This window comes from Asterias amurensis, chromosome 12 (genome assembly GCF_032118995.1).
Source record: "Asterias amurensis chromosome 12, ASM3211899v1".
In the NCBI taxonomy this organism is placed as follows: Eukaryota; Metazoa; Echinodermata; class Asteroidea; order Forcipulatida; family Asteriidae; genus Asterias; species Asterias amurensis.
In genome coordinates, this window is record NC_092659.1 from 18,076,246 (window position 1) to 18,095,580 (window position 19,335).

The 19,335-nt window shown below is 37.0% G+C and overlaps 2 protein-coding genes across 3 annotated transcripts; both read left to right on the plus strand.

Moving 5' to 3' along the window:
- The first annotated feature begins 121 nt into the window (after nt 1-121).
- On the plus strand, nt 122-8,685 carry LOC139945284 (alkaline ceramidase 3-like). 2 transcript variants are annotated; one of them, XM_071942623.1, is made up of 10 exons: nt 122-238; nt 1,423-1,539; nt 2,063-2,115; nt 2,618-2,670; nt 3,083-3,200; nt 3,836-3,897; nt 4,425-4,526; nt 4,849-4,953; nt 5,760-5,805; nt 6,207-8,685. In XM_071942623.1, the coding sequence occupies exons 1-10, from the start codon at nt 136-138 to the stop codon at nt 6,258-6,260; spliced, it is 813 nt and encodes a 270-aa protein (XP_071798724.1). In that variant the 5' UTR covers nt 122-135; the 3' UTR covers nt 6,261-8,685. The 2 variants fall into 2 exon arrangements, with proteins under 2 accessions (XP_071798724.1, XP_071798725.1); XM_071942624.1 differs by lacking the exon at nt 1,423-1,539 and having other exon boundaries at nt 136-238.
- Nucleotides 8,686-9,156: 471 nt separating this feature from the next.
- Nucleotides 9,157-19,229, plus strand: LOC139945489 (alkaline ceramidase 3-like). Its single transcript, XM_071942851.1, has 10 exons — nt 9,157-9,278; nt 9,929-10,039; nt 10,745-10,797; nt 11,361-11,413; nt 11,933-12,050; nt 12,235-12,296; nt 13,174-13,275; nt 14,575-14,673; nt 15,871-15,916; nt 16,456-19,229. Exons 1-10 carry the CDS (start codon nt 9,176-9,178, stop codon nt 16,501-16,503), a joined length of 795 nt encoding a protein of 264 aa, XP_071798952.1. The 5' UTR covers nt 9,157-9,175; the 3' UTR covers nt 16,504-19,229.
- Nucleotides 19,230-19,335: the final 106 nt, after the last annotated feature.

The window sequence follows — 19,335 nt, forward strand, 5'->3', positions numbered from 1 at the left end:
AAGGCCGCATCTTTGGTAGAGCGCCCTCTTTTGATTTTGTTAAACTCCTCTTCTACCCAGACGTTATTCCCCATACTGAAAACAGTGAATGATAAGAACACTGACTATTTTCTAGAAACCAGTCAGTAATGAAAAATGGCGCCTGCCAAGGGAGTTGAGGGTGTGTGGGGGGAGCCGACTTCAACACTGGATTGGTGTGAAGAAAACTACATTGAATCCCCGTATATTGCAGAACTATGTAAGTCGTTTATTAATCTTACTATGATAATAGTACAACATGCAGGCTTCCCCCCGATTGCGTGCTAGAGCAAGTGTTTTTAGCAGACGACGGAAAATAGCAGTCGTCAAAAATCACATCTGCCCCGCACGCCCCAAAATGACAAACACATGACGACCCGGCCTTAATTTATTTACTTTTGGATTTTAGTTAACAGAGTCGAGTCATGACTGAATTTTGCTATGGGTGTACACTCACTGAATCAGTACCATGTTAGTACCAAACCAATGATACTATACTGTGCATGTTCTAACTGTTTTAACTAGCTAGAGTACTAGTAGGTAGGCCTCTAGTACTTACTGCTTACTACTACTACTAAACTAGCTTGAGCTAGGCCTAGGCCTAGCCCTGGTAGGACGTCAGTTGGTGCCACTGTGCCTGCAACGGAGTAGTCCAACCTGGGCTAGAGCTAGGCTCTAGTAAAGGCCTAAACTAGAAACTATAATATTTATAAGGCTCCCCCGTGAGCCTTAAGAGGGATCTAATATTTTGGGCCTCCTTATAGGAACACTTTGCCTTGGGATCGGACGAGTTGGTCTATAAAAAGCGTTTGTAACCGTTCGTTATAAAATGCATATGGTTGGGAAGATGTCTTCAAAGTAGATACAATGATCCACACAGATATGCATGGTTTTCCTTTTACTGTGCGAACTAACACGGTCGGCCATTTATGGGAGTCAAAACATATGGCCGACCGTGTTAGTCGACGAGGTAAAAGGAAAACCATGCAATTTTGAGGCATGTTTGTGTGGATCATTATATTCTACTTTTACAGCATCTTTCTAATGCATTTTATAACAAACGGTCAAAAATGCTTTTCAAAGACCAACTCGACCGATCCAAGGCATGGTGTTCCTTTAACGCACCTTAACGCTTTGCGTTTTAAAAATCGGTGTAGATAGGTGAAACTTTTACGACCGTTTCTTTTGTACTATACAGCCAAAACTTTCCAAACACACTCAATATACATTCATGATGCTTGCATTTCCTTTTTGTTGAGAGAAATTAAAAAACAATGTCAAAAAAATGCAATTTGCTTCTCGGGACTCTTGTTTTTCCTGCTTGGTCAGGACATTCCTATTCTTCTCAATTAGAGATTATGAAAATTACCATAAGATTATTTTGGTCTTTGTTTCTATTGACAGGGAACACGCTGAGCAGTGGTATTATATTTGTCTTACCCATTTTTACTATGATCTCGTTTTTGTATGGTAATGTGGAGGTGGAGCGAAGGTTCTACATGCTGTGCGTTGGCTTCATGAGTAAGTTGCAAATGAATGGATTGGATTTCAACAGTTCATGTGTAGTCAGGGGTTTTTCTTTACTTTTGTTTTCATTTGCCAGCCTGGGTGAGTCAACAAAAATTTCAGGTGGCCGCAAATTTGTTCACAATTTTCTAAGCGTCACCCAAAAAAAAATCAAAAAAGTAAAATCACTAATAAAAGTAAAGTTTGCAGAATTGAGCTTTTGGACGATCTTTGTGCCCCTAATAATATTTATTGATTCAACAACAATTTTCATGGATCTGAAACTCCTTTTGCAGTAAAAAATTTTGTTTTAAACAATAGGTCGAAGACGCACATTGAGCACAAATCTTTGCCCCGCATCGCCCTCCTACTGGCCAAAATTTTGCAGCAATTCTTCAACCGGCTGGTTCTCAGAACCACCACTACTCAAAAGAGATTTACACATTGTGCTAACTTCAAACTCCACCTAATTTAACTCTTCCCAAAACTAATGAAACTTAAGTTTTTATTTTTCGAAGCGCTAATTGTTTTTCTGCAGCTGTTGGCCTTGGCTCATGGTTTTTCCATATGACCCTGCTGTACGAGTCTCAGGTAAATACACAAATTAGCATTTTCTGAATGTAAACATACATCATTCTTCAAGGGGAAGTTTTGAAGGGGCACCAAGGCCATTGCGTCTGTTGCCCTGGTCTTAGCCTTGGTGGCCCTTCTTGGCCTCTGTTCAATTCCAGGCCTCTGTGTATAATTCCAGGCCCAAAAGGGAATTATTTTTTTTGAAAGGTAAACAACAATGATTTCAACAGCTTAATTTTATAAAACAGTCAAAGGTTATAATTTGACTTGTAGTATTGCTTTTTCATATGTCCCTCAAGAGCATGCCATTTCAAGCAATGTTAACCCCCGTCTGTCCCCTCAAGAACCCTAATCATACACCTGGATGCAGAGAAGCCAACTATGGTTAAAGTGTGATTAACAGACAATCTAAGTGTTACTATTGGGCCTCTAAGAGCCATTCAACCAGGGATACAAAACCAAATTTTTATACCCAAAGTATAAAGCTCCATCATTAAGGAATTTGTTTTTGTTAATTCAGCTATTTGATGAACTACCAATGATCTGGGGAACGTGCATCTTGCTGTACAGCTTGTAAGTTGACACTTTTGTCCAAAACCTTGTTTTAAGACTCCAACACCTTTGGTAATTTCCAAAGACCAGTACTCTCACTTGGTGTATCCCAACATGCAAAAATAATGTAAACATTTTTACTCAATTGGTCATCAAAGTTGCGAGAGATTTATGAAAGAAAAAACACCCTTTTCGCACAAATTTGTGTGCTTTCATATATATATTTGAGTGAGAAATTACCTCTTATTAAAAAACTGCCATTAATCACAATGTTTTTATACTATCAACACTGAGCTTCCATGGCTCCAACTCATTTAGAAGCAATCATAAAATGGATATTTTTTTGTGTGATTTGGTCGATTCCTGTCTAGAACTTCTAGCAGGACAAAACAACATTCCTAGGTTTTTCTGAACTTTTGTTGACCTTCTACAGCTTTGAGACTGACTCCAAACCCAACAGTCCCAACTATAAGCTGATGGTAATTCTACTGCTTTATGCAGTGTCTGTTACCGGCATCTACACATTAACTAAGGATCCCGTTATACACCAGGTACGTCAACATTTTTCAACTTCTTCTCAAGAAAAAGAGACAAAATAATCTATATCTATAAGTCGATTGAAATGCACACCAGTGCCCATAACATTGGGATTCGCGCCCAATGCTTACCAGATTAAGGTTACCAGCCAAAATGACATTTCACATGTACAATCTGTGACTGGTATCCTGAACATTTCTGCTAAGCAGAAAATTGTTAAAGACACTGGACACTATTGGTAGTTGTCAAACACCAGTCTTCTCACTTGGTGTATGTTAACATATAATGCGTAAAATAACCAACCTGTGAAGATTTGAGCTTGATTGGTCGTCGAAGTTGTGAGGTAATAAAGTGTGTTCCTTCAAGAACGATATTCAAGACCTGTTTCTTGATTCTAATGGTTTCACCTCCTTATTTGGGGTTTTCCTGTAAAACAAAACATTTCTTTGTGTTTCCTAATCACAATCCTGAAAATGCCACTTTCGCTGTTTGATGTGTAAGTGCACAGCCACAGCCATAGCACAACTGTTGACAATATATTCCAGAAATGTACATCTTGACTCTGGAAGAATCTTCTATGGTGCATCCCGCTCTCCCTTTCATGTTTCTTTAACGATCCGTATTATTTCTTTGTACTTTTTCCTGCCAGGCTGCTTATGGCGGCCTCGTTTTAATGACGGTATGCAGAGGAACCTACTGCTTCTATTACAGGTGCGTCAAAAATCTTCAGAGGGAGTCTTTCCCCAAAAATTTTCAGTTTAACACAACACTAATTATCAGGACTGGAATTAAACCAAAGCAATGGCAGAGGCCATGGTACAGGCCTCTACCAACTGAGCTATCCAACCCTTTGTTGGCAACCTCCCTATTAGCCAATTTCTTTGTTTTGGAGTGCCAATCAAAAACTACGTTACTTCAGAGGGAGTCTTTCCCCACAATGTTTTATAACATCAAAAGCTCTCCATGCGTGTGACTAAGTAAGATTTTATGCTAATATTAATTGTTATGAGTCATTAGCAAAAGTGTCCAGGGGTGGATTTCACAAAGGTAGTCCTAACTTAGGACTAGTCCTAGGCAATGCTAAGAGATAGGACCAGTCCTAAGTTAGGATGAGTGACTGGTCTTCACTTAGGACCAGTCCTATCTCTTAGCATTGCTTAGGACTAATCCTATTAGTTAGGACTACCTTTGTGAAATCCACCCCAGTGCATTCAAACAAAAACAATTTGTTGTTTCAGTGAGCAAGAATTCTCTCCGAGACTTCTACTGTTATCCATCTGCCTCTATTTATTGGCTTTTCTCCTGTGGAATATCGACAATGCTTTCTGTGACCAACTAAAGTAAGTTTATATTCAATCTAGAGAAGAAAAAAAGTTTCTCAATAAAGAACTCAATTTCTCCGCGGTAGTTAAAAACGAGAAGTCCCCAAGATCCATCAAAGCAAAAGTAGTAGTTCTGGTTAATTTAATAGGTCACAAAGCCGTCTCCCGAGGACGATCAGGGCATACCTATAGAAAAGTCGAGTTGAAACCTACGCTTCTTGTCAAAACCACCCAACTTCATTAGAGATTATCATTACGGGAAGTTACAGAAAACCTTACGATATCGTATTACCACAATGCAAAGTTTCAAATCCTACTTTTGTTTTGTTTTTCTGAAAAGGTACATGAGATCTTTCATTCCGACCCCACTTGATGTGTTCTTGCAGCTTCATGCCTACTGGCACATCTTGGCGGCACTTGGAACGCACTGCCAAATCATGTTTAGGTAGGCCAGGTTTAATCATCCGCCCACTGCATAAGGATTTCCAATGGGGAACTTTTAAGACACTAGGTGGCAAAGAACATGCTCAGAACTATGAAACACTAAGGCCAAGCCGGAATTAGCAGCTACAGCTACGGCTACGGCTAGATTTCCGCGTCATCATGCGTTGAAGTATAGGACGACGTCCTTAGTAACACCCTTAGCAACAGTCGTAGCCTTAGCTTTAGCTGCCAGTTTGGATACGGCCTAATATTACTTGACTTTGCTAGTGCTCCCATTACTCTACGCTTTAGAAAGTAACTGCAAGTTTTTGTTGTGCCGTGGTCGAGCAGTCAATGGCACTGACCTCAAGTTCTGTTGCCAATTGCACAAAACTTCTGGGCAACTGCTTCATTGCCTAAGTTGTTCCCACTAACACAAGCAATCTTGAACTAGTGGACTTGTACAGTCGCTTGTGAAATCGGCCTACTTACTTACTAACTTACTTACGATTGGGGAGAAATTGTTTAGGCTTATGCCTTCGTGACCCCATATCCTATCATTGGTTCCTTCCAATAGGCATCAAGCTCTTTCTTGAAAGTTGACACTGTTTTGGCATTTACTACTTTGTGTGGGAGACTGTTCCAATCGTTAATGATTCGCTGTGAAAAGAAGTCCCTTCTGCACCCAATGTTTTTGTTGACAGTCGGCTTGTACAATTTCAGATCGGCAGAGTTTGCAAGACACTTTATCGTTATTGCTTTGTCCCCGCCCCCCCCCCCAAAAAGAGAAGGTTCTATCGCATTCTTTCTTTATCTTACTCTTTTCAGTTTTCATGCCCGCTGCAGATTTCTGAAACAGCACACTGAGATTTGGGTAAGTAGAAATTCATTTGAAGAGTAAATATCAACGGTGTTCGCAATTGGATGCTAAATTATTTCCAACTGTGCGATTGAACTGCTTTTTCATATTTGTGAGGCAGGGCTAGAAATTTCATTGGGTGCATTCAATTAGTTTTCACGCGGGTCGGCCCCAGTGTGCTCTTCTGGGTGAGCCCCAGACATGAGACAATCAAACGCAACCTTCCCCCAGCACTGACACCAATGCATCTAGCAAGGGACAGCCAATCAAAACTACTTTCAATGTGTGCATTTTTATGTCCCCGGGGTTCACCAAAAGATTAAAAATAATTATTCTCTTGGGAAAAACTTTAAAAAAAGTTATTTTGAAAAGATTCTCACTCCTATTTATTTATTAATGTATTTCTTTTTCTTCAGAATATTGGATGTCTACCACTTGTAACTGTCAAGCAAAACGGTCATGTTGACTAAGACATTCTCCCCTCTATTCCATAATGGTAGTGGTCCAAAGTGTGCATTATATGAGTCGTGTAGACTATTCCATTTCAGTAGAATAGGGTATACAAAAGATACCATGGTGATTTGTAGAACCTTTTCGTCTCAATTCTTTCTAGGTAGTTTTTTCTAAAAGGTGGATGTAGTTTTCTGAAATACTTTCAATATAACTGTATCTCCGCGTGCCTTTGTAAAAAAATAGATTCAGAATCTTGTATGTATAACACCACTTGTAACTGTGACTACGAAGCAGAATGGTCATGTTTAATGAATACTAATAACACTCTCCCCTCCATTCCATAATGGTAGTGGTCCAAACTGTGCATTAATTGAGTAGTGTAGACTATTCCATTTCAGTAGAATAGGGTATAAAAAAATACCTTGGTGATTAATTGTAGAACATTTTTCGTCTTAACTCTTTTCTAGGTAGTTTGCTTTTGAAAAGTGGACTAAGTTTTCGACAATACTTTCAATATAATAGTGAATATCAGTGTGCCTTTGTGAAAAAAAAAATAGATTCAGAATCTTGGATGTCTGTCAATTGTAACTGTCACTCTGAAGTAGGAATGGTCATAATGAGACTGCTAATTACACCATCCCCTCTATTCCATAATGGTAGTGGTCCAAACGGTCAAAGCTGTGCATTATATGAGTTGTGTAGACTAATCCATTTCAGTAGAATAGGGTATACATTATGCAAAAAAAATATACCTTGGTTATTTGCAGAACCCTTTTTCGGCTCAACTGTTTTCTTTTAAAAAAGTGGATATAGTTTTCTGAAATACTTTCAATATAACGGTGAATCTCAGTGTGCCTTTGTAACAAAAAAACAGATTTACATTTTTCATCAATTGTGCCAATTTTTTGTTTTCACTTTTTTTCACTGGTTCCCGGTAACTAACTAACTAACTAACCATCAGTCATAATATGGCTAGTGCCAAGGTAAATTTTTTAGGGAGTCCTAAGAACCGGAAGAAGTCAGTGTAGATTTTTTGTGTAGATGACTTTTGTGTGCTGCGCATGCGTTTAATGAGGTTTTAGTTTTAGTTGTTTTTATTATATATAATGTGGAGATTCTGCACTTTATGAAATATGTTTTTGTAGGTTCTTACAAATTTCAGACTAAATTAGGTTTTTTTTAAAGTCTCCTACTGCTGTCTGATCATTCGATATGCATTGGTGGGATTTTAGATGCAGCATTCAACGTTTTTGTTCATATATTTTGTGGAGACTATGCACTTTATGAAATGTGTTTGATAGGTTTTTGCAAATTTGAACTTTAGACTTAGCTGGGATTGGTTGAAATATTTCCTCCTGCTCTCTGGTTGTTCAAAATGATTTTGAATGATGTGGTACTGCGATGCGATAAGTAGTGAATGGAGTTGTACAGTACACAGTCAACCCTCCTACTGTCTGATCATTCATTGTGGTTTTGAATAATAAATAAACCTCTGTACGCCTGCAATATAATGTTTGCTGGAGCATACACACAGTACACGGTCAACCCTCCTACTGTCTGATCATTCATTGTGTTTTGAATGATAGATAAACTATGTCAGCTTGCAATATGTGCTGATTGCTAACACACAGTACACGGTCAACCCTCCTACTGTCTGATCATTCATTGTGGTTTTGAATGATAGATACATTTTTTTGTCTTCAGTACTAATATTGATTACATAATCAATATGCAACATCTGTAATAATTGTTTTATATATTTGTTGTCAGTGATATAATATGCCAAAATCATGCAAACATTCTCTGTATTTATATGGAAAATAGTCTTTAAACCTTATAGTTTGTTATTTATACGTTTGTGTGCAACTTAAGTCTTAATTAGTACGAAAAACAAAGTGAAAAGTATTTTGGCAGGGTATACTTCTAGTAGGTAATCCAAAAGTTAATGACCGGTAAACTTGGTAAGCATTTATAAGAAGTGCTCACTTGAAAGCTGTTGATACTATAAAACAATCAGAAATGATCTCTTTTTAAATAATGTAGTTTTGGAGAAAGAGGTAATTTAAACCCCAAGATTTGAATCTGAGATTCTCAGGAATTTAAAAGCAAACAGTTCTACGCAACAAGGGTGTTTTTTGTTTTGTTTTGTTTTTGCAACTTTGAAGATCAATTGAGCCCCAACTTTTACATGTTTGTTATTTTATGCATATGTTGGGAAACACCAAGTGAGGATCTTTGAAAATTACCAGAAGTATAATATACACTTTTTTATTTATTTTGGATAGTCAGGAGAAATCATGTACTGAAATTTGTTTTTGTGGACTTAAAAAGGTACTCTTTTGTAAGAAGAATATTATATCACGATTGATTTTGTAGTAATTTGTGTATCTTGGTTGTCAAATTGCTACACATTCAGATAATAAAGAAACGGGTGACTATAAACTTCTTATTTATGAACTGTTTGTAATTTGTAGTTGTATTTATAGTGCAAGTTTTTTCCCCCGTTTTTAGTTACCCAAATTTATCTTATATTTTGGGCAAAGATAAATTAAATTTGTATTCTACTTCTAAAAACAGTGAACAATTTAATACAATTTTGAATGGTTCCCACAAAAAGTGTTGCATTTAAAATTCTGAAATAAAAAGTTAGCATTATCTCAAAGATATATTCAAAGAAAATTATTTCAAACTTGAGGCATACAAACAAAAAAGAAGTATTATTTCAAAACTTCAATTCCAGAAAGCTTTGAAGGGGTTTTCATTAGTTTTAGTTACAACACGACATCCAAAGGTAATTCACCCCCCCCCCTGCCACACCCAGCCAACCTTAGCCCCGCCCCCTGCTGCTTGTTGCATCCTTTCAACTGGTACCCATACCATGTGCACGTGGAAACCTCGTCAGTGAAATCTTACCAGGCAAACTTTAAACAAAATGGCGCCGCTCGTAGACCTCGATGGAGTGTGGGGAAAGCCTACTTCAACCCTTGATTGGTGCGAAGAAAACTACGTTGTGACTCCATATATTGCCGAGTTCTGTAAGTAACATTTTGAGCTTTCATTTGAGGGGTTTGTCTGTTAAATTGATGGTTACTGTCAGTAGTTAGAGCATCGCCGAAACAAGTTCCGTTCACACACACACAGTAAGTTGTGTGCAGTGCAGAGTACACGCTTCTTGTGTTATAACTTGTTAACCCGTGTAAACAAATACATCATAACATATGGTTACAACGGCATGGTCTATAAAAGACTCTATACTATGGAGCATAGAGCAAGGAAAAGAGGATGGAGTAGACACCGCAAGTGTCCGTGTACCCTCCCACCACTTTTTCATTCGTTATCCATTTTTTTTTACCACCATGTTTACTGAGTGAAAAACTGAAATGAAATGAGATAATTTTTCCTTATTGTAAAAATTATGACTGCAATTGCATCTGCAAACAAGAAATGGCTGCAGGATATGGAATGGAAGGAAAGTTTTCCGTTGTTTTTTTATTGTCTCAAGTGAAGACGATAGATAGAGTCGTAACAATTTCATATTCAGGCAGGAGTAAGTTGGTAAGTAGTAGTGTAAATGTACATTGTCATGTGATTGTGAGGATTTCAACTTTAATAAATAGGAATTTACTTCAATCATCATTTACAATCAATCACACTGTTCACAGTCATTTGTTTTGTACCACCGCAGGGAACACAATCAGCAATATCGCCATGATTATCCCACCACTGCTGTCTTTGTATTATATCTCGATGTGTAAAGTTGAGCGTCGTTTCTACTGGTCTTGCCTCGCCTTCCTTTGTAAGTATATATTTCTGTGCTTAGCCACATTCATGTACTCCAAGAACTATGGTTCAGCTATCGCTCCATGAATAGCGGAGCGAACCTCATACATAGTTCTGGGAGTAAACCATGGGTACACTTCTTGTTACTTACAAAGACACCAAATTCCACAAGGGCTGAAAAAGTATTGTAGTGCACATATAAATGGTAGAAGAACTAGCGTAAGTACTGGGCCCAATTTCAAAAAATATGTAAGCACAAAAATTTGCTTAGCATGAAATTTCTTCCTTGATAAAAACAGGATTACCAACCAACTTTCCAAATGATTTTCAGGATAAGTAAACAACAGCTGAATACCAGTAACAAGCAATAAATGTAAATTTATGCTTACAGGCTTTATGATTGGGCCCTGGTGGCATTCATTTTAATCTGATACCGGTTCCATTGCTTGATTTTCACAGAGCGCTAAGGTTTATTTTAAAATGAGTTGTTAGTATCACTACTTGGTGATCTGTTTAGCAATAACGATTGCTTCACAGTTAAAGTAAATCTCGTTACCTCTTTGTGATATTGAGCCCTTGTTATGTCACTTGGAGCTACGTGTTCATGTAAGACTATTTATTAAGTTTGAAAATTGTTTTCCTCCATAATATTTTTTAATATACATAATACACAATATTACAGACTAAAGGCACATTGATTTATTGTTATTATTGACTACAGCTGTTGGTCTTGGGTCCTGGTGCTTCCACATGACGCTTTTATATGAAATGCAGGTAGGTACCAGACTTGCATAAACTACAAAATTGATCTGTTCCATGTGTACAGCTTGTAATATCAGGCCTGATACTTCACGGAGGAATCAAAGAGGATTGCTTTTATGCCCCCTGTTCATAGCCTTGGTGCCCTTAAAAAGTTTGAACTTGTCCCGTAGAAAGTTACAATTACCTCATAGGGTGCCCTTTACCTATGAAGAAATGCCTTGGTGCCCTTGCCCTTTCAAAAACAAAGCATACAGGCCTTGACACCCCCATCTGGCTTGTGTACGCCTAGAATTTAATCTTTGAAAGGCAAGGCCATTTTTATTTCGCAAAGGGCACTTCCATGGGAGAATCTTAGGGAAACCTTAGAAGGGGCGTGCAAGGCCAAGACCAAATGCAAGGCAGGCCATGGCCTTCGTGGTCTGTGTGTAATTCCATATTCCTGCCTGTGGACCCTCTTCACAGTCTCCTGTGGTGTTTTGGGGCACAGGGCAGTTGGGCAAGAGATAATGGCTCATTGAAAGTCAAATCATGTGTCTTTTGGTAATGTTCCAATTTTCCTGTCTGCCTGTCCGTAGTTGTTGGATGAGCTGCCGATGATCTGGGGTTCCTGTGTGTTTCTATACGCTTTGTAAGTATGCATGCTGGTAATAATAATAATGTTAATCCGTTTTTATATATCGCGCTTTACACACCTGAAGGTCTACTGGCTTCCGCGTGTCAGGCGCGCAAGATTACGATGCGGAACGCAATTCATAGCTATTTGTAACTGTGCGTAACATATTTCTAAGTGCGTACACACAACCCACGCGCAACAGACTATCACAAAGTTTTTGAACAAAATATTTCTAATCTCGAATTTTCAACTGTCAAGAGGTTTGTAATTGTATTTTTTTAATGTTTTTTAACAAAAGGGCATTATGAATGGGAATAAAAGAGTAGTGACTCATTCTTAAACGTCCGTTTAAAACCTTGCAGGGTCGAATTGCCGTGCGCAAAAGGCCATCGCCTTCAGCACAGCTTTTATCACATGGCAATTCGACCCTGCCGGCTTTAAACGCCGTGTGAGAACTTGCCGCTACCTTTTTATTCCCTTCATAATTATGCTCTGTGTAGAAACTAACCTTTTCTTCTCTTCATTCCATTTCAGCTATGAAAGCAATGCTAAGCCGAAGAGTCATAATTATCCTTTAGCAGCAGCACTATTGCTCTACGCTGTGGCAGTCACCTTCATTTATATCTTAACTAAAGATCCTATATTCCATCAGGTAATACTCTTTATGCTATGTTAATAATACATGTAATAATGGCTTCTTATACCCGGAATTCAATTTTGTATGCCCTAAAAAAAAAAAAATTTGTGTGTGTTTTTTTCCCAACAGCCAAATAGAGTTACATTTACATTCGTAAAAATAACACATTTTTTGTCCTTTCCGACTTTTTAACCACCAGGCAGCCTATGCTCTTCAAGTGTTTGGGCTGATATTCAGAGGTCTCTACTGTGTTTTAATCAAGTAAGTAATTCTTTCTTAAACAGACCCCCTCGAACCGACAGTCTGCTGAACAGAAACACCAGAGCTTAAATTTGGTGCTCTTATCCGCTCAGCCACAACACCCCAAAATGTATTTATTTATTCTTAGTTTAATTTAGTATTGTTGTATTGTGATTTTTTTGCAACTGAAATGAATTGTTTTAATACTCCCAACCGTATCAACCTTTTTTGTAATTTGACAGCAGTCTTGGATGCTCCACTACCGAAGGCCTTGTCGTCCTCTCAGATGACGCCATAGAGTTAAACATAAGAACTAGAGGGCGTACGAGTGATGCTTCGTGCACAAATGCCACTGGACCGCAAGATGACAAGCGCGTCATTCTGCACGCATGTTGAATATGAAATACACGTTAGAAGTTTTTGTTATTGACACTCACGCAATGCTGTTTGTTCAACTTAAAAAATGGCCGCACAAACACACGCTGTGAGATGCCAGTTTTGTCAACTTAGAAAATGGCCGCCTGCGCGCATGCCGGAGCGCGTATATAGGCCAGTGCGCCCTCTAGTTCTTATATATATATACTTTTATGGTCATGGATGACACCCATATGCATACATAAATATTCAATATCATTGTGTAATTCGGTCATGTCGTTTTGTATTTAGTCTATCACCTTGTATGAATGGAAATAAAATGAAATAAACGAACAAACAAACAAACAAACAAACAAACAAACAAACAAACAAACAAACACATTAAAAAAAAAAAAAAAAATAAATAAATAAATAAAAAACAACAACAACAACCTAACAACAGACAAACAAACAAACAAACAAATAACTAAACAGGCACTATTATTGTTATATTTATTCATATTTTGTATCTGTTTGTCAACAGCAAGCAGGAGTTTTCCGCCTTTCTGTTTGTTTACTCGATTGTCCTGTATACAGCTGGGTTCATCCTGTGGGTGATAGACCAATCCTTCTGCAGTCAAATAAGGTAGGGTGCTTGATTAAAAGGCACTGCCGTTAATTTCACCAAACTCTTTCTAAGTTAGGATTATTCTTAGGACTTAGTACGAGTTAAGTTCCCTATCAAAATATGTAGGACCCATATACTTGAACCCATTCTAAGTAAGAACGGGTTACGGGTCCTAACTCAAGTTGGGATTAATGCTAGCGTTTTGTGAAATAGGCTGCTGGACACCTTTGGTAATTATCAACAGCCAGTCTTCTCACGTGGTGTATCTCAACATATGCATACAATTAAAAAATCTGTGAAAATTAACGCTGCAAGAGAATAATGAAAGAAAAAACATCCTTGTTGCACAAATGTGTGTGTGGTTTCAAATGCCTAAAATGCCTTTAATATTTAAGGGAAAAATTTCCTCTTTCTCAAACCTACGTTACTTAAGAGGAAGCCGCTTTGTCACAATGTTTTATACTATCAATAGCTCTCCGTTGCTCGTTACCTCCTGAATCATAACATCTGTGAGGTTCTGGGTCTAAAATAAGAGAGAACGCACATAGGTCTATAAGCCTGACATCTCATCCCGCAAATAAAACATAAATAAATGTCAGAGGTTTGACATCTTGACCTCTACCCTTTTTGTCAGGAACACAACTCTGAAGTTGAAGTGAGAAGAGGTCTGTGGTTTGCTTGTCAATTCCAACATTTTAAACTTGCTTCTTTGCAGCATTTTGACATAAAGAATGAATTTTATCTACAATTTATTTTGCATCTCATTCAAAAAAAGCTAATCGCTTATTTCAGTCACCAAAATATAAGAATAACCCATCCATTTCCCCCCGCTCACTCAAGCATGAAGCTGTTTTCCCCTCCTTTAAGACAATGTTTTGGTTTTAAGAAATAATTTTCTGCTCTTTAAATTCGGACGCAAGGCCATTCTGTTTTTAAAATAAGAACGATAATATTTGAAAAAAAAAAATTCTGCAATTTCCTGCATGTTCAAACTCAAGAAACCCGCTGCCTTTTTTATCTTTTTTCTTTTTAAACCAGCCAAATACATTTTATGTATTATTTTTCTTATGCTCAAATATGAAGCATTCTTTAAACAATACTTGCGAAAGAAATATAATCGTTTAAATGTATTCACTTCCAAAACCCTCAAACCTTTCAACTTTTAATGTTACAACTTTCTTCTTTCAGTAAGTAAATTCTAACAATAACTTCCATAAAATTCAATTCTGTCGTTGGACCGCAAATTTCTGATTGTTTTTAAATAAACCATTCTGCAATGTGCTTTTATTGATTTTTTTGTTTTTGTTTCCCCTGCAGGCAAGCTCGTTCGGATTTCTCAGTTCCAGCAGTTCTTCAGTTGCACGGCTGGTGGCATATCTTTGCTGGACTTGGTACCCATGGTCATATAATGTTTAGGTAAGCCGGTTAAAGGCATCGGACACTATTGGTAGTTACTCAAAATAATTGAATCCATAAAAACTTACCTTGTAACAAGCAATAGAGATCTGTTGGTAGTATAAAACATTGTCAGAAACGGCTCCCTCTAAAGTAACATAGTTTTTGAGAAAGAAGTTATTTTCCACTAAAATATTTGAATTTGATTTTGAGACCTCGGAATTAAATTTTGAGGTCCCGAAAGCTTATATCTGAAAGCACACAACTTCGTGTGACAAGGTTGGTTTTTCTTCCATATCTCGCAACTTCAACCACCAATTGCATATGTTGAGATACACTAAGTGAGAAGTAACTATACATGTACTGATTTAACATGGGTGTAAGGCCTAGAATTCCATCTTTAAGAGGGCAAGGCCATGTTCATTTGGCAAACAGCTCTTTCTTTTGAAAAATCTTTAAGTCTGAGGGAAACTTATGAAGGGGCACCAAGGCCAAGACCAGGGGAAGAAAGGGCCATGCCCTACCTCCTTCTCTGGGATAATTAATCTTGCCGTGCCCGGCGCTATTTTTTTCTAGCAGGCCATGCTTGCTTACAACACCTGGAAGTGGTTCATTAAAATGTGACAGCAATTATAATCTCTATGAGATTCAATTCAATTCAATTCAATTCAATACACGTTTATTTCGTACTCTTGTTGAGAAAACAAAACAATTGTGAGAATTAGACAGTACATAGAAATTTAACAAATCTAAAGTGTATTAAATTATACAGAAAAACAATATAAACTAAAAGCAAATAATAAATTAATAACTAGGAATTAACTATGTACAATACAGGAGCGAGAGCATGAGGCTGTTAGTTAAGCCGTGGCTTATAGACAACAGCCTTTATACAGACAAGAAAACAAACAAACAAACAAACAAACAAACAAACAAACAAACAAACAAATAAACATCGAAGAAGAAACAAGGGCAAGACAATTACACACTGACAACACAAAATGCTGACGACAAGAACACAAAGAGTGTTAAACCAGGCTAACTGAAGACGACAAAAGAAAATAAATAAGTGGAGAGAAAAGCTATGTAAGAGATCCTGTAAACAAAGTGTCTTGCCTAAGGACATAAATTATTGATGAATCAAGCGATGTTCATTGTCACTAGAATTTTATTATTTGTTGAGAAGTTAATATGAATATATATTTTCTATCTCCACAGTTGCCATTTACGATACCAATACCTGAAGCGCAATCCAGCAGTTTGGGTGAGTCTTACACACATTTTCTTCATTTGTTTAAATTGCCTTCAAATTAAATTTAAATTTCCAACACGCTTAGTGAATCTTAAAGGCACTGGACACTATTGGTATTAAATGACTCACAATAATTGTTAGCATAAAAACTTACTTGGTTACAAGCAATGGATAGCTTTTGATTGTCTGAAACATTTTGAGAAATGGCTCCCTCTGAAGTAATGTAGTTTTTGAGAAAGCGGTCATTTCTCACTCAAATATTAAAAGACTTTGGTCCTGAAGCATTTTTTAGGCACCCGAAAGCACACAAATTAATTATTTTTCCTTCACTATTCTCTTTCAACTACGATGACCGATTGAGCTCAAATTTTCACAGGTTTGTAATACTTTATGCATATCATCTTCCTATACTGTGCAGAAACCTTCTATACACCAATTAGCCAAGTGAAAAAAAGTGGTCTTTGACAATTACCAAAGGTGTCCAGTGTATGTGAATAACCCTCCAACTGGCCCTCATTCAAATACATTGTTGTGTTTTTTTTTCCTACCAGCTGCAGGGTATTCTACCATTTGTCTCTCTACCGGTCAAGAAGAACTGATCCCTCAGCCTTATTGGAAATTGTCCACCTGCGCAAACAAAGCAGGGGTAATTATCCTTGCCATAATCTTATTGGTTGTTTTGGGATTCCTTAAGTATGAGTTAGTCTTCATTGATTGATCAGGGTCAAATTTGGTAGAGCTACTTAAGCAAACACAGTAGCTAAGCATAAACAAATATGCTTACCAGAAACCAGCTTAACTGCCATGTCACATGTACAATTTGTGACTGGTATCCTGCTCATTTCTGCTAAGATTGTTAAGCTGAGCATTAGTTTATGCTTGAGCAGCTCTTTGAAATTGAGCCCAGATGGTTTATTGGGTTGTTTGGTTTCTGCTTTTCAGTCTTGAATACTTGATTTATCAGTGAGGTTCAAGATTGTTTTCGTTATTGGGTTTGATTGATTGATTTATTGATTGGTAAGTTAATTTCTATTTATAGATTTTTGGAACTTTCAATATTTGTTTTGCCTACCGATTTTGATCTATTGATTGAGGGCTTGAATCATTTTCCTTTATATTATCTTTAAATGTTAAAAAATAGTTTAATTGATTTGAAAAGAATCATGTTTTGATGACTGATTTCATTTGGATGGAATTATGGATTTGATTGATAGATCGGTTTAGTTAATCGTTTACAAACTAATCATGTTTTAATAACTGTGGATGTATTTGATTGATTTTTATTGGTTGATTGGTCGCTTGATTGATTGCATGAAAGGTTGGTTGATTGATCGATTAATTAATTGATTGACTGATTGGTTGATTGATTTGTTCAATGATTGATTTACTAAATCATTGATTGAGTAGTTTTAATTGTATTAGTTATCCAGTACTTTTTCAAATTGAAAGTGAATGTTGTGGCTTACATTCAAAAGCTATAGATGCCTTTTGTGCCGTACTGTTTCAAGCTCTATAGACCCCTTGCAAAACACGCAGCGCACAATGCGCACATCTCCTGTCTGCCATTGTGTGTGTCAAAACGTGCACAAAAGGAATATACTCCCCCAAAAAGGCAGAAATGGTAGACACACATTGTTCGAAAGTGTGTAAACATGTGCATGTTTTGACACTAAAAATGGCGGAATGGAGATGCGCGTGCAAGTGCGTTGCGCATTGTGCAATGGGTCTATTGCAGTGGTTTTTTTAGTATCGAAGTACTCTTTAAATATTTGTACCCAAGTCCAGTACTGTTTAATATATTTTTGTCTCAGGAGTTCTAGGTAGATGTTATAAAAAAGTGCAGATAATCCATTTTCAGGAAAAAGCATTATTTTGTCAATATTATATCTTTTTTTAAAGGTTCAATTAACTTTAGGTTTGTCGTAGGTTTCAACACTGTCTTAAAAAAACATGAAGAAAAAAAAGACTAATGTAAAAATGAGTAACTGTAACTTGTATACTTATAAATGCTACCTACCATGGTGCCTCTATATTTTTCTGGGTTTGATTTGCTTCAAGATTTCTTGATTATGAAGGGGTCAGGTCTTGAACTTCGCTCCTGAAAAGGCATAGCAATTTCCTCTGGAATAGGGGGCACTTAAAACAGTTTGTTTTGAGACCTTGCGAGTGCACCACAGCAAAAGTGGTGCTGTTGGACATTTTGAGGAACAAGAATTAGCTGTTGTACTGTGTACCAACCAAACGGACCGATGGTAAAAATGCAAAACACTCAAGAAATTTGTTGTTCAATAGAATCAATGTGGTGAAAAGTTTTGTTGACATATCTTGTTCAATCTTGAGTGCTTTTATCTCCTAACGGCGAGATTTACTTTTGGTAATTACTCAAACTTTACTCGGTGAAGAGCACTGGAGATTTGTTCAATTATAAAACATTGTTAGAAGGTCGCTCTTTGAAGTTTAGTTTTAGGGGGTAAAACAACTTACAAGGGGGTAATTGAAAGGGGTAAGTTTTGATGCAACAAACTGAGAAAAGCTTGCAGACAACCTTACACAACCTGAAACCATGTTTTTATGCATGATGGGATACACTCAGTGGGGATATAGGTCTTTGACGATAATTACCAAAAGTACCTGTCTTTAAAGACAGTGGACACTATTGGTAATTGTCAAAGACCAGTCTTCTCACTTGCTGTATCTCAACATATGCAGAAAATATCAAACTTGTGAAAATTTGAGCTCAATTGGTTATCGAAGTTGTGAGAGAATAATGAAAGAAAAAACACCCTTGTCACACGAAATTGTGTGCATTTAGATCGTTGATTTCGAGACCTCAAATTCTAAATCTGTGGTCTCGAAATCAAATTCATGGAAAATTACTTCTTTCTCGAAAGCTATGTCACTTCAGAGGGAGCTGTTTCTCACAATGTTTTTTACTACCAACCTCTCCCCATTACTCGTTACCAAGTAAGGTTTTATGCTAATAATTATTTTGAGTAATTACCAATAGTGTCCAATGGAATTGATGAATGCATAATGACAGATTGAAACAAACAAACTTGAAAATGCTAGCCTTATATTAAAAAAAAACATTGTTTCTTATTGAAACTTGAGAACTATCAGTTGGTTTTGTGAAAGTTTTCTTGGTAAAAAAAGTTTTGATTAATGTCATACTCCTTTTATGTTCCAAAAACTATTTTGATAGATTTATTTTAAAGAGAACAGTAGATTATTGTGAGAGGAAACGCAATCCTGTAGTTTTAAAGTTGGCAAATTTAATAGCTTCTAATCTATTGATGTTAATTTATTTTCATTGGAATAAAAAATTTGAGGGCAAATTATGAGGCGGTAATGGGTCGTTATTTGTAATTACCTGGTATATTATGCAGGCAAATATATTATCTTCCAGAAATATTTGGTGCAAGAAGGTATGA